Source organism: Loxodonta africana, chromosome Y (assembly GCF_030014295.1).
Source record: "Loxodonta africana isolate mLoxAfr1 chromosome Y, mLoxAfr1.hap2, whole genome shotgun sequence".
Classification (NCBI taxonomy): Eukaryota; Metazoa; Chordata; class Mammalia; order Proboscidea; family Elephantidae; genus Loxodonta; species Loxodonta africana.
This window is the reverse complement of record NC_087370.1, coordinates 24,992,026-25,005,795: the sequence shown is the minus strand read 5'-3', so window position 1 is coordinate 25,005,795 and position 13,770 is coordinate 24,992,026. Positions and strand designations below refer to the sequence as shown.

The 13,770-nt window shown below is 44.8% G+C and overlaps 1 protein-coding gene across 2 annotated transcripts in view; it reads left to right on the top strand.

Moving 5' to 3' along the window:
* Positions 1–12,944, top strand: part of LOC135229052 (CD99 antigen-like) — a 40,840-nt gene extending 27,896 nt beyond the window's left edge. The window contains exons 7-10 of one of the 2 annotated variants that reach the window (XM_064278817.1): positions 567–605; positions 1,546–1,659; positions 11,008–11,061; positions 12,372–12,944. In XM_064278817.1, the coding sequence (XP_064134887.1) occupies positions 567–605; positions 1,546–1,659; positions 11,008–11,061; positions 12,372–12,400 (236 nt within the window). In that variant the 3' untranslated portion in view covers positions 12,401–12,944. Of the gene's footprint in view, positions 1–566; positions 606–1,545; positions 1,660–7,678; positions 11,062–12,371 lie in introns of those variants that run through there. The other variant, XM_064278818.1, reaches the window with a different exon arrangement.
* Positions 12,945–13,770: the final 826 nt, after the last annotated feature.

The window sequence follows — 13,770 nt, the reverse complement described above, 5'->3', positions numbered from 1 at the left end:
ACGGTGAATAGCAATAAAACGGGGTAAAGGTTTTTCACATTGTCACCTGCTGTTCACAGAGGTGCGTTCCTCTCCCAAAGGTGACTTCCCAGAGAGGTGCAAAGAGTTCACTCGCACATGGCTTTCCCATCTTCCCCCTTAGGCCGAGTCTTCCCCTTCATGTTAAAATTCATTTAACAATCCTGCATCATTAGGCATTTGGGTTATCCCATTGGTTGTTCTTGTAAAATAATACTCCTGCACTGTGGACTCCCTGGGTGATGCAAAGAGTTAAGCGCTTGACGAGTAACTGAAAGGTTGGAGGTTCGAGTCCACTCAGAGGCGCCACGGAGAAAGTCCAGGTGATGTACTTCCACAAAATCAGCCACTGGAAACTTTATGGAGCAAAGTTCTACCCTGACGTACAATGGGGTCACCGTGGGCGGGAGTCAACGTGATGGCAACTGGTTTACTTTTTTGCGTATCCTTATTCTTTGATATTGGGTACCATCTACGTCTGGTATGAGTTCGTCTTTACCAAACGCCTTGCCAGCGCATTGTTGACAAGCCTTCGTCCTGTCTTGCAGGTGGAGGGGGGAGCCACAGAGATGACGGGAACCAGCAGGGTACGTATACGCGGTTCTGATGCCTTTCTTTGGATCTCCTGTTCATGCTGAGAAAAGTGGCTTAAATTGTTCAAGACGTAACCTTTAGAGTTTTCGCCATCATCGTAGAGATGCCAACGGGAAGGATGATTACTCAGTGTGGGGCACTCCTTGGCTTCCGGGCGATCGTCACATGGCTTCTGTCGTCCTCTTGTGTACTTCTCTCAGTCTGTTCTGCTCCTTATATAACTCAGAGGTTTTTAGGTTTAGGACCCACCCTGCACTGGTATGACCTCAACTGATTGATTATACATTCCATTATGCTAGATGACATTATGGAAGGTGATTACATTATATTAGGGAAGGTCATTACATTATATTACATTACATTATGGAATGTCATTACATTATGCTAGGTTACATTATGGAAGGTAATTGCATTATATTAGGGAAGGTCTATATTATATTACATTGCATTATGGAAGGTCATTACATTACTTTATGGAGGGGCATTGGGTCACATTATGTTATAGAAGGTTATTACATTACATTATGGAAGATGACTACATTACATTATGAAAGGTCATTACATTGCATTACATTATGGAAGAGCATTACATTATGGAAGGTCATTGCATTACATTATGGAAGATCATTAGGTTATATTATATTATGTAAGATGATTACATTACATTGTGGAAAGTCATTGCCTTGCATTACATCATGGAAGAGCATTACATTACATTATGGAAGATCATTACATTACATTGTGTTATATTAAATTACATCCACAGGTATAGGAGTTACAATTCCAGCACATTTTGGGAAGGACACAATACAGCCCATAACCCTTGGTTATTTCGTGTGTCTCTCACGACCAAGATTCTCCACCAGGTGCCCGTCCTGGCATATTCTCCCCACCAGTGCTCCCAATCATGATGCCTTGCGCTTCCTTCCACAGGTGACTCCCCTGGGGTCATCCCTGGGATCATAGGGACCATAGTGGTTGCTGTGGCCGGGGCTGTTTCCAGCTTCATTGCTTACCAGAAAAAGAAGTTGTGCTTCAAAGAAAATGGTAAGGTGTCCAAGTTACTAACCACTCCAGTTCTTGGGTTTCACATCTGTGCTATTGTGGTTATTGTTGCTGCCGTTGTTTGCTGCTTTTGAGCCAGCCCTGACTCGTGGGTCCCTATGCTCAGTGAACCGAAACACTGCCTAGTCCTGTGGTCTCCTTATGATTGCTTGCAGATCAGACTGTTGTGATCCATAGAGTTTCCATTGGCTCATTTTCAGAAGTTGCCCACCTGGCCGTTCTTCCTAGTCTTATTCCAGAAACTCCACTGAAACCTGCCCACCATGGGTGACACTGCTCGCGTGTGTGTGTGTGTGTGTGTGTATTGTTCATAGCCGCCGCTGAGTCCGCCCCGACTCGTGGCGACCCCACGCACGACAGAATGAAACACTGCCCTGTTCCCAGGGTCCCTTGTGGATTGGAGTATTATAATCCACGGCATTTTCACTGAGTTTCAGAGGTCGATCGCCAGGCCTCTCTTCCTAGTCTACCTGAGTCTGAAAGCTCTGCTGAAACCTGTTCAGCTTCACAGCCACACGAAAGCCTCCACTGACAGGTGGGCGGTGGCTCCGCATGAAGTGCACTGGCCGGGAATTGAACCCAGGTCTCCCGCATGGAAGGTGAGGATTCCACCCCAGAACCCCACAGCCTTGTTTGCGTTTACAAAGCGGTGGGATCACGATACATTCGCTGTAGGTTTTCTGCGGCTCCGTGAAGGCGTGAGGCTGCAGATTGAGTCCTATTTCCCACCTGGGACCTGGTGTCTTCCACCTGGCAGGCACTCGGGACGCAGTGTTTACTTGGTGGATTGGGAGCAAGGGTTGAGTGGTTCCCAAATGGAGAGGTGAGCAAATTCCAGGAGGTGCCTCCGGAAAACCTAAGATCGGAATGAGGAGAAAAGAAGAAAAAGCGAAACACACCTTTTTCTTGTGCTTCCCCTAGAAATAGCTGAGAAATTAAATTCTTAGAGAATCAGTGGAAGTCCATTTGTTTCTCCTTATTGATCGATTGCTTGATTGTGGTAATATGTAGGGATGTATATATAGAAGGAGCCCTGGTGGCACAGTGGGTGAAGCACCCAGCTGCTAACCAAAAGGTCGGAGCTTTGAACCCACCAGCCGCTTCTCGGGAGAAATATGTGGCGGTTGGCTTCTGTAAAGATTACAGCCTTGGAAACCCAATGGGGCAGTTCTACTCTGTCCTGTAAGGTCACTATGAGTTGCAATCATCTTGATGGTAGTGGGTTTTTGAGAGAAATCTATATATGTATATGTGTATATATATGTGTGTATGTTGTTGTTAGGTTCCGACTCATAGCAGCCCTATGTACAACAGGACAAAACACTGCCCAGTCCTGTGCCATCCTCACAATCGTTGCTATGTTCGAGCTCATTGTTGCAGCCACTGTGTCAATCCACCTCATCAAGGGTCTTCCTCATTTTCATAGAGAATTGGTGGAAGTAAATTTGTTTCTCCTTTTTTATTTATCATGTCAAGTGTATATATACATATAAAGGTGCCCTGGTGGTACAGTGTGTTAAGTGCTCACTGCTAACTGAAAGATCAGAGGTACGAACCTGCCACCTGCTCCTGGGGAGAAAGATGTGGCAGTCTGCTTCCATAAACATTATAACCTTGGAAACCCTATTGAGCCGCTCTCTGTCCTATATGGTCCCTGTGAGTTGGAATCTACTTGATGGCAATGAGTTTATTTGTGTGTGTATATATGTATGTGTATATATATGTATATATACACGTATGTATGTATGTATGTTGTTGTTAGATGCCGTTGAGTCCGTTCCAACTCATAGTGACCCCATGCACAACAGAACGAAACACTGCCTGGTCCTGCACCATCCTCACGATGGTCGTTATGCTTGAGCGCATTGTTGCAGCCACTGTGTCAATCCGTCTCATTGAGGGTCTTCCTCTTTCTTGCTGACCCTGTACTTTACCAAGCATGATGTCCTTCTCCGGGGACTGTGATATACATATAAAAAGGATTTGCCATTTCGGCACTTTTTCCGTGTGCACGTCAGTGACATTGATCACATTCATTTTGTCATGCCACCGTCACGCTATCCGTTTCCATCATTTTCCGTCACATTTTACAGAACCTCAGTGCCCTCTAAGCAGTGAGTCCCTCTTCCCCCTCCCTCCTGCCTCTGTCACCGTTTTTCCTTTTACATTATAGTTTTTGTTCTCTTCCTGAAGCTTCTACAGGTAGAGTCTGATACTGGACAGGTGTAGGAGCTGCCCAAAAGGGAGGCTGCATGCTATTTTATTTGAGTTGCTCCTGGTCCTTTGAAAATCCCAGACAGCGATGAAGGCTTTGCTTTAAACAAACAAGTCTCAGATCTGTTACTTGTTGGAAATCTTTGGATGAACCCAAATTGTATCCTGCGGTTGCAAAACAGTTCAGTTACCTTGTGTCTGGGACTTAGGCGGTTCTGTAGTCTGCTGAGCAGATAACCCGAGAAGCTGGACTGTATGAAGAAGAACACAGCGTCAGGATTGGGGGAAGACTCATTAACAACCTGCGATACACAGATGGCACAACCTTGCTTGCTGAAAGTGAAGAGGACTGGAAGCAGTTACTGATGAAGATCAAAGACCACAGCCTTCAACATGGATTACACCTCAACATAAAGAAAACAAAAATCCTCACAACTGGACCAATGAGCAACATCATGATAAACAGAGAAAAGATTGAAGTTGTCATGGGTTTCATTTTACTTGGATCCACAATCAACAGCCATGGAAGCAGCAGTCAAGAAATCAAAAGATGCATTGCATTGGGCAAATCTGCTGCAAAGGACCTCTTTAAAGTGTTGAAAAGCAAAGATGTTACTTTGAAGACTAAGGTGCACCTGACCCAAGCCATGGTATTTCTGATTGCCTCATATGCATGGGAAAGCTGGACAATGAGTAAGGAAGACTGAAGAAGAATTGATGCCTTTGAATTATGGTGTTGGCAAAGAATATTGAATATACCATGGACTGCCAAAAGAACAAACAGGTCTATCTTGGAAGAAGTGGTGGCTAAGAGCTCAGGCTGCTAACTAAAGGTCGGCAGTTCGAATCCACCAGCTGCTACTTGGAAACCCTATGGGGCAGTTCCACACCGTCCTATAGGGTCTCTATGAGTCAGAATTGACTTGAAGGCAACGGGTTTAGTTTTTTGCTTATGGACTGCCAGAAGAAGAAACAAATCTGTCTTGGAAGAAGGACAACCAGAATGCTCCTTGGAAGTAAGGATGGTGAGACTTTGTCTCATGTACTTTGGACAAGTTCTCAGTAGGGACCAGTCCCTGGAGAAGGACATCGTGCTTGGTAAAGTAGGTCAGCAAAAAAGAGGAAGACCCTCAATGAAATGGAATCATACAGGAGTTTCAACGATGGGTTCAGCACAGCAACGACTGTGAGGATGGTGTAGGACCAGGCAGCATTTCACTCCGTTGTTCATAGGGTAGCTGTGAGTTGGAACCGACTGGATGGCACCTAACAACCGCAACAGCATTTTGTAATCAGAGAGTCTCTGGTTGCTACGAACAACTAACCCTCTCGGCTGCTACCAAAAAGTAGGCGATCTGTGTCCAAAACATCAGCCACTGAAAACCCTGTGGAGCCCAGCTCCGCTCTGGCACCCATGGGGTTGCTAAGAGTCACCGTTCACTCCATAGCAAACTGGTTTATTCTGTAGTCAAATCCTGAAACACAGGACCTGGGGGAAGGAACCAAGAATCTTAACAGGCTTGGCTTCCAAGTGTGGAAATTGGATCGGGAAAAGAAAAACCCAAGTGTCCCCCACCCCTGGGTCTTCATCTTTGGGGAATGAAGCATTTTGTCCATTGCAGGGAGGGTAGATCATGAAGAAAGAAGGCTCCCTCTGGGTAGAAATCATTGCCTTGCAATTTTTAAAGATAAGAGCATTCTTCTAGAAGAATTGGCTCAGGGCAGTTGGAATTAAATTTGTATAGCAGAGAAAAACGACCAAACCAATTCACCTGCCATCGAGTTGACTCCGGCTTACGGCGACCCCGTGTGTCAAAGTAGGACTGTGCTCCATAGAGTTTTCAGTGGCTCGTTTTTCAGAAGTACATTGCCAGGCCTTTCTTCTGACGCACCTCTGGGTAGACTTGAACCTCCAACTTTTCAGTTAGCAGCTGAGAGCATTCATGGTTTGCACTGCCCAGAGACTCGTATACACACTATCGAGAGGCTGTGTTAATTTTCGTGGAATATTTTCTGCAGTTTTTCATTCTTCTTAGACTAAATTAACATATAGTGCGATTTTTTTTTTTTAAGTCTTGGTTTGCTTTTTAGTTTTCAAGAGGTCAATGATCAATGCAGAGAGCAAAACAAAAGAAGAAATAAGCAAGGTGTAAGGAGTGAAGAAGGTTGGTGATTGTAACTTGAGGAATTAGGGCTTTTGTGTCCAGCACTAAAATTCAGCTCAGCCTTCACACTGAAATTAGCCATAACTCTCCTATAAACCCTGTTGGCGTAGTGGTTAAGTGCTAGGGCTGCTAACCAAAGGGTCAGCAGTTTGAATCCACCAGGCGCTCCTTGGAAACTCTATGGGGAAGTTCTCCTCTGTACTATGAGTCGGAATCGACGGCACTGGGTTTTTTGGGTTCTCCTATAAAAAGCCAAGAACCAAATTCAGACATAGGAAGTATCCTTCTGACTACTCCGAAGCACAGTTTGGTTTTTATATTGGTGTTGTAAGATAAATGTAATGCTTGACTCCGTTACATCTCTTTATGAACAGAGATAAAATTGTAATGTTAATTCAAGTTATTAGACACATTCCAAAAAATACCAAAGCAATTGCAATTGAATCGATGCTGACTCATGGTGACCCCAGGTGTGTCAGAGCACAACTGTGCTCCATGGGATTTGAACGGTTGGCTTTTCAGAAGTATATCTCCAGGTCTCTCTTCTGAGGCGCCTCTGGGTGGACTCGAACTGCCCACCTTTCATTTTGAGGGCCAGCCAGTTCACTGTTTGCACCACCTGGGACTCCTATTTGGCACATTAAGATGAGCCTTTTAGATAATCCCAAACTGGATTCTGAACTTTCACAGGCGAGTTTCATAGGAGAGTTCGTAGGCAATCTGTCCCTTATTTCTAAAGATTTGAACTTGTAGTTCTGTGAGTGTAGCGACCCCACGAAGAACAGAAGGAAACGTTGCCCAGTCCACTGCAGCTTTGCGATCACTGCTCTGTTTGAGCCCCTGGGTCTTACTTGAGCTGTACGTTGGCGTGTTGAGGCTGTTTGCTGGGCCGGGCTCTGGGCTTTGTCTGCATGTCGGGGCTTTTGCTTCAAGTAACCTGTGCAGGCGCTGACCACGTGGAGCCCGGCCTTTGTCTGTTACCACTTGGTGCTGATGACACTGTCTTTGTTGTGCTGATGGGTTCTTGTTTACAGCGTCTCAGGGCTGATGGCAGATTTCCTGTGCTTTAATGGAATGAGCCTCTGGCTAGCCCACTTCCCTCTCCCCTCCTTCCTCCCTCCCTCCTTTCTTCTTTCCTTCCTCCATCCCTGCCTTCTTCCTTCTTTCCTTCCTCCGTCCCTCCTTCTTTCCTCTCTCCCTTCCTTCTTTCTCCTTCCTCCCTCTGTTCTTTCTCTTTTGTTCTTTATCTCTTTATATACTTCTCTATTTCTTTATCTCAATTTCTCCTTGTCTATTTATCTCTCTTCCTCTGTCTGTCTCCCTCCCTCTCTCTGTCCCTCCCTCCCTTTCCCTCCCTCACTCCGTCCCTCCCTTCTCTTTCTCTTGTTTTTCCCCCTTCTCTCTTCCTCCTTCCCTCTCTCCCTCCCTTCCTTTCTCTGTTTTGGTTTCCACTCAGAACTTCCAGTTCTTGCTTCATGTTTACCTGGGTCTCTAAGCCTTCATCCCTTGACTTCTGAGCCCAAGGAATGGCCTTCTAACAGCTGATGCTTCCTGGAGCCTCAGCCCCACCTGGAGCCAACCAACCCAAAGCTCACTTTCTTCTTTCCAACCTTCCATTGCAGATGAGTCGAAGACCTAGGCACAAGGAGGAAACCCTGCCCAGGAGGCAAGACCAACCTGGCCTGATAAATGTTTATCTCCAAGACTCAGAGTCCTTACCCTTAAAGCAGACTTTGCAATTATTACTCTCCTCTCTTGTTCTAGAAAACCAGTGTAGCGGTATGATTCTCAGCAAATTTCATACTTTGAATTCTGTGTGTTACCTGCCTTCTTAATGCAAAGAAGTTTGTTATATTACATTATGGAAATTGATTACATTACATTATGAAGGGCGATTACATTATGAAAGATGATTACGTTATATTGTATTACATTACAGAAGGCAATTATATTATATTACATTACATTATGCAGTGTCATTACATTACATAGGGAAGAACATTACATTACATTATGGAAGGTCATTACATTACATCACATCACATTATGGAACGTGATTATATTACATGACATTACATTGTGGAAGGCCATTACATCACATCACATTATGGAAAGTGATTACATTAAATGACATTATGGAGGGTGATTACATCGCATTACATTACATTATGGAAGGTGATTAGATTAGATTACATTATAGAAGTTCATTAGGTTACATTATGGGAGGTGATTACATTGCATTACATTATAGAAGTCCATTAGGTTACATTATGGAAGGTCATTACATTGCGTTACATTATAGAAGTTCATTATGTTACATTATGGGAAGTGATTACATTGCATTACATTATAGAAGTCCATTAGGTTACATTATGGAAGGTCATTACATTGCGTTACATTATGGAAGTTCATTATGTTACATTATGGGAAGTGATTACATTGCATTACATTATAGAAGTCCATTAGGTTACATTACGGGAGGTCATTACATTGCGTTACATTATAGAAGTCCATTAGGTTACATTATGGGAAGTGATTACATTGCATTACGTTATGTTACATCATGAGAGGTGATTACATTGCATATATATTATATTCATGCACAAGTAGCTTCAGAAAGGGAAGATAAATGCACTTTTTAAAAAACTTAAATACAACAGGAAGAAATGGAGCGGCTAGCTTCCATGTATTGTTTAGGCTCGTCACCCCCAGTTCCATTCCTCCCAATGCATCGGTCAGCAGGGCAGGGAACGGGCGCCAACTTTATTGCCACAGACCGGGCAAAGCTGGTGAAGGCTTCCCAGCTGTGTTTTGGTCTCGTGGTACTTTATGATTTCAAATGGGCTTTTTTTCGTAAACATAGTCAGGATCTGTATCGTCTTCCTCAGCCCAGTTAGAATGGCTTTGCCTCTGAACCTTGCACAGTGCCTATTAGGAAGGAATTCTTGTCCTATGAAGTGAACGCAAGGTTAGAATTTGCCTGTGTTGACAGCTGACCGCCTCCTCTGCCTGCAGAAAAAAATACCCTCTGCGGTCACCTCCTTGGTTGTTTTCACAAATATCTTTGAACTCTCCTCGTCAGCGGTTCGTTTTTATCTTAGAACCTTGGACTCGTTAGCATTTAACCATCATTTCGTGGTTGGAAGAAGGGGTTACGTCACTGCATCATTTCATCCAAATTAATTACAAGTTGCAGTGACACAGACTGTACACACGTGTCCACGGAGGTATTTTAACCTCAGAAGTGGGACAGCTTCACACATACTAAAGTTTCATCAATGGAAAATGAATTGTTGTGTATTCAATGGTTTCTCTGCTGTTTGAAATGCGTAGCTTATGTTTTCATTAGCCACAGTGCAGCCAAGAAATAAATGTTTTATCTGTCAATCTCTCACGCCTCTTGGATTTATTTTCCAGTTCTTTAAGCCCTGGTTTTTATCAAGGGGTATAAACGTGGCCTGCAAACTTGTTGGAGAGATGTCTCAACAGTCGCTTGTACCTGGAGAGGGGTGGGCAGACAGGGTGGTGGGGTAGAGGGCAGACATTCTCCCTTTTGTAAGATAGCTATTAGTACTGTTTGGATTTTCTTCAAATTTGACTTTCTTAAATTTCGGTTTCAACGGGGTTCCTACCCTGTCACTGCTCAGGTCTGGGAAATTAAAGGAACAACACAGTATGTCCTGTGCTGCCCACAGGAGGAGACGCTGTATGGAGTATTTCAGCAGTGAGGGTTTCTGTGTTTGTCTTCAGGGCCTGCTGTGGGTTGAACTTCCCCTGATGACCAGGGCAGTTTGGGGCAGTCTGTGTCTACACGCTGCCACTCAGCTTGCACCTGAGGGAGGTGGGTAGGACGGCTAGAGGGCCGAACTCCCCCCGGAGAATAGCAATCAGGTGGTAGCGGAAAATGTCCGCTTGTCCCAGACGCCGAAACATACTACCCTGCGAAGATTCTCTTTATTGACTTTTGAGGAGGACTGGGCACAGTTACAAGTAAGGTTTTTTCATAGAGAAAACCAAAAAATCCAAACCCATTGCGCTCAGGGTGATTCTGGGTTCCTGGTTGGCACAAATTTTATATGCATATAGAGCTTAGCTGCTAACGAAAAGGTCGACAGTTCGAATCCACCAGCCGCTCCTTGGAAACCTTATGGGGGACAGTTCTACTGTGTCCTGTAGGGCTGCTATGAGTCCCCATCGACGTGACAGCAACTGGTTTGGTTTTATCTGATCAATACAGTTCCCCAGGTGGCGCAAGCAGTTTGCGATCAGCTGCTAACCTAACAGATGGTGATTTGAGCCTACGTGGTGGTGCTGCGGAAGAAAGGCCTGGCAACCTGGCTTCATAAAGATTACAGCCAAGGAAACCCTATGGGGGCAGTTGTACTCCGTGACATGGGGGTCACCATTTTCAAAGATACATGTCCATGTTTGAATGTAGGGGGTTTCCTTGTGCTTGTACTTCGGTTTTCAGGGGGAAGAAAGCTACTGTGTATGTAGTGAAAAACAAAATTGCTTGGGTTCCACTAATTAATACCATTTACTCCTGCACCATGTATGGAAAAATACAGCCAAGTAGTCATACACAGCAGCAGAATGGTTGGCTGCTAAACACGGATGAAAAGAACCTCTTTGGTCTTAGGGTTTAGACTTATGCTGTCTTTTCCTGAGATTCTTGGGTGGTGCAAGCAATTAACATGCCTGGCTGCTAACTGAAAGCTCTGAGGTTCGAGTCCACCCAGAGGCACCTCAGAAGAAAGGCCTGGAGATCTACATCGAAAAATACCAGGCATTGAAAACCCTGTGGAGCACAGTTCTCCTCTAACACACAGTTCTATTCTAACACACAAGATGGTTTTTGTCTCTTCAAAGAAACATAAGATGACTTACATGTATTTCGCAGGCACGTGTTCTCTGTTGCATTCAGATATGGGTGTTTTCTTCTTGTTTTCAGGGGAACAAGGTGACGTGAACATGGAGAACATTCAAGACAAGGCAGAGCCACGTGGTAAGGAAGGACACAGGAGGCCAGCTAAGCTCCACAGGGCTGGGGTGTTATTTCCACCAATGGGACTGAGGTCCCGCTGTCCTGTCCACTTGCTCAACTCTGTTTAATTATTTGAAATGTGTTTATGCCTCATTGTTTTCAACGGAATGCATTCAGGAGACCACGTATACAATATCTGGGGCTTTAAGGTTCAGAGCCAAACTGCCGTGTTTTACACAAATAACGCGCACCTTCTACATTTGTTTGTCAGTTGCTCCTTCCCTCCACGAGGTATTTTTGCAAGCCGCTATGCCAGTTTTTTTACATGTTGCTGTGAAAAAAAATTAGCATAGCACGCTTATGAAAATACCTTTGGGGGGAAGGAGTGGTTGACAAACAAATATGCGCTATTTGCGTAAAACAAATATGCGCCATATGAGTAAAAGTACAGTAATTGTTAGCTGCTTATGAGTGGCCGGGACTCACTGCGGCCCCACCCGCCACAGAACCAAAGGCTGCCCAGTTCTGTGCCGTCTTCACAATTGGTTACCAATTGTGATCCGTAGGGTTTTCACTGGCTCACTTTCTAAAGTAGATCACCTGACCTTTCTTCAGTTAATATGAAAGGCTGGAGGTTTGAGTCCAGATAGAGGCGGCACAGAAGAAAATCCTGGCAATCTGCCTCTGAAAAATCACCTATTGAAGACCCCATGGAGCACAGTTCTACTCTGACACACACGGGGTCGCCAGGCATCTTGACAGCAGCTATTTTTCTAATACATAGGTGACGTGAAATTTACTGTTTTAGCTGTTTTTCAGTGCACAATTCAGTGGGGTTAATTACATTCATCGTGTTGTACAGCTCTCATCTCTGTAGAACCAAAACTTTTCCATTGCACCGAGCAGAAACTTGCACTCCTTAAGCAATGATCCTTCTGTCTTCCCAACACTTTGTTGTTGTTACTGTTAGTTGCCGTCAAGTTGGACTCATAGAGACCCCATGGGTGCTGAGTAGAAGTGTGCTCCGTATAGTTTTCAAGGCTATCACCTTTCAGAAGGTGATGGCCAGGACTTTCTTCCAAGGCGCCTCTGGGTGGTTTCGAACCTCCACCCTTTCAGCTAGTAGTCAAGCGATTCACCATTCGCACCATCCGAGGAATCGTCCCAACCCCTTGGCAACCACCCATCTTACTTGGGAGTTTAGAATGCATTTATCTATTCTAGATATGTCACTGAAATCATGCAGTATTTGTCCTGAGGGATTTAAAGACTTTTAAAACTCCCTTTTCTTGTCTATTTAAATTCTGTTTTTTTTCTCTTTGACCCGGCAGTTCAACACAGTCTTCTAGACAAAGTCTAAAGAGTCCCGGCAGCAAAAAACAACCCAGGTGTTCACCGCCGGGTCAGAAGACGGACTTCTGCTATTCCCCAAGTACACCACCTCCTGACGGGCAGAGACAAGCTGGGAGGAGCCCCATCCTGTCCCCCCACCGCTTTGCTCACATTGGGGTTTTTTTGTTTGTTTGTTTTAATCCTAAGACGTGCTTTGCCTGCTGCCCTGCTGGGTCAATGATGTTTACTAACGAGGAATTTTCTATCTAAAAGGAACTTGGGCTCTTTCTCCAAAGCCCTCGGGTGTTTCCCGTGGGATGTGAAAAGCAGACCATTATAAAGTCCCAGTCATTCAAATACCACCCTGACTCAGGGACTCCCGACCCTGTACTCCTGTATAAATTGCCTGTAAATTGAACGCATCTGAAATTTACATGCCATTGGTTTTTGTTTTTGTTTTTGTTTTTGTTTTTAAGTGAGGCGAGTCCTCCATTTGTTACCGCCATAGTTGTTTTCTTGGTTAAGAGTTTTGATACATACCAGACTAATAAAAAAGAAAAAGTAGAAACCAAGTATCGTTTACGTGAGTGTTTTGCTTTCTGATGACTTCCCGAAAGAAGGCTGTAGAAATTAACAGGCAGATTCCCTGCTCCCTTCCTGGAGGCTTAAAGATGGAGCTCCAAGCTAAGGTGTCCTTTCTCTTTTTCTTTTGGCTGTCTTACCACGTCAGGGACAGGTACTCCTGGCACGCAGACACTCCCCTACACCCAGATACGTTGTGCATGCATATACTCCCAGAACCTACATATTCAGCTGTATCCAGATACTCCTCTACATCAAGATACCTGCATCCAGATACCCACCTGTGCCCAGGTAGTCCTCTATATCCAAATACTCCCATGCACGCAGATACTCCCTGCACTGAGACACTCGCCTGCATCCATTTCCTGCACTCAGATACTTCCTACATCCAAAAACTCACCCATATGCAGACGCTCACCTGTATCTTGCATCCAGATACTCACCTGCACCCAAGTAGTCTATATCCAGATACTCCCACGGATACAGCTATTCTTCTACATTGAGATACTCTCTGCACTCAGATACTCCCTGCATCCAAATCCTCTCCTTTATCATGTATACAGTTACTCCCTGCGTCCAGATACTCCTTTGCATCCAGGTACTCCCGGCATCCAGATACTCCCCTGTATCCAGATACTCCTCAGCATACGGATACTCCCTGCGTCCTGCACCCAGATACTTCCCACGTTCAGATTCTCCCTGCATTCCCATGGGTGTCAAGAGGGTGAATGTCATGGATCCGTGAGGCGTTTATACAGTCTGTACAAGATGGCAGCTGCTTCCAAGTGGGAGCTTGGTTTCACCATGAAGTCCACT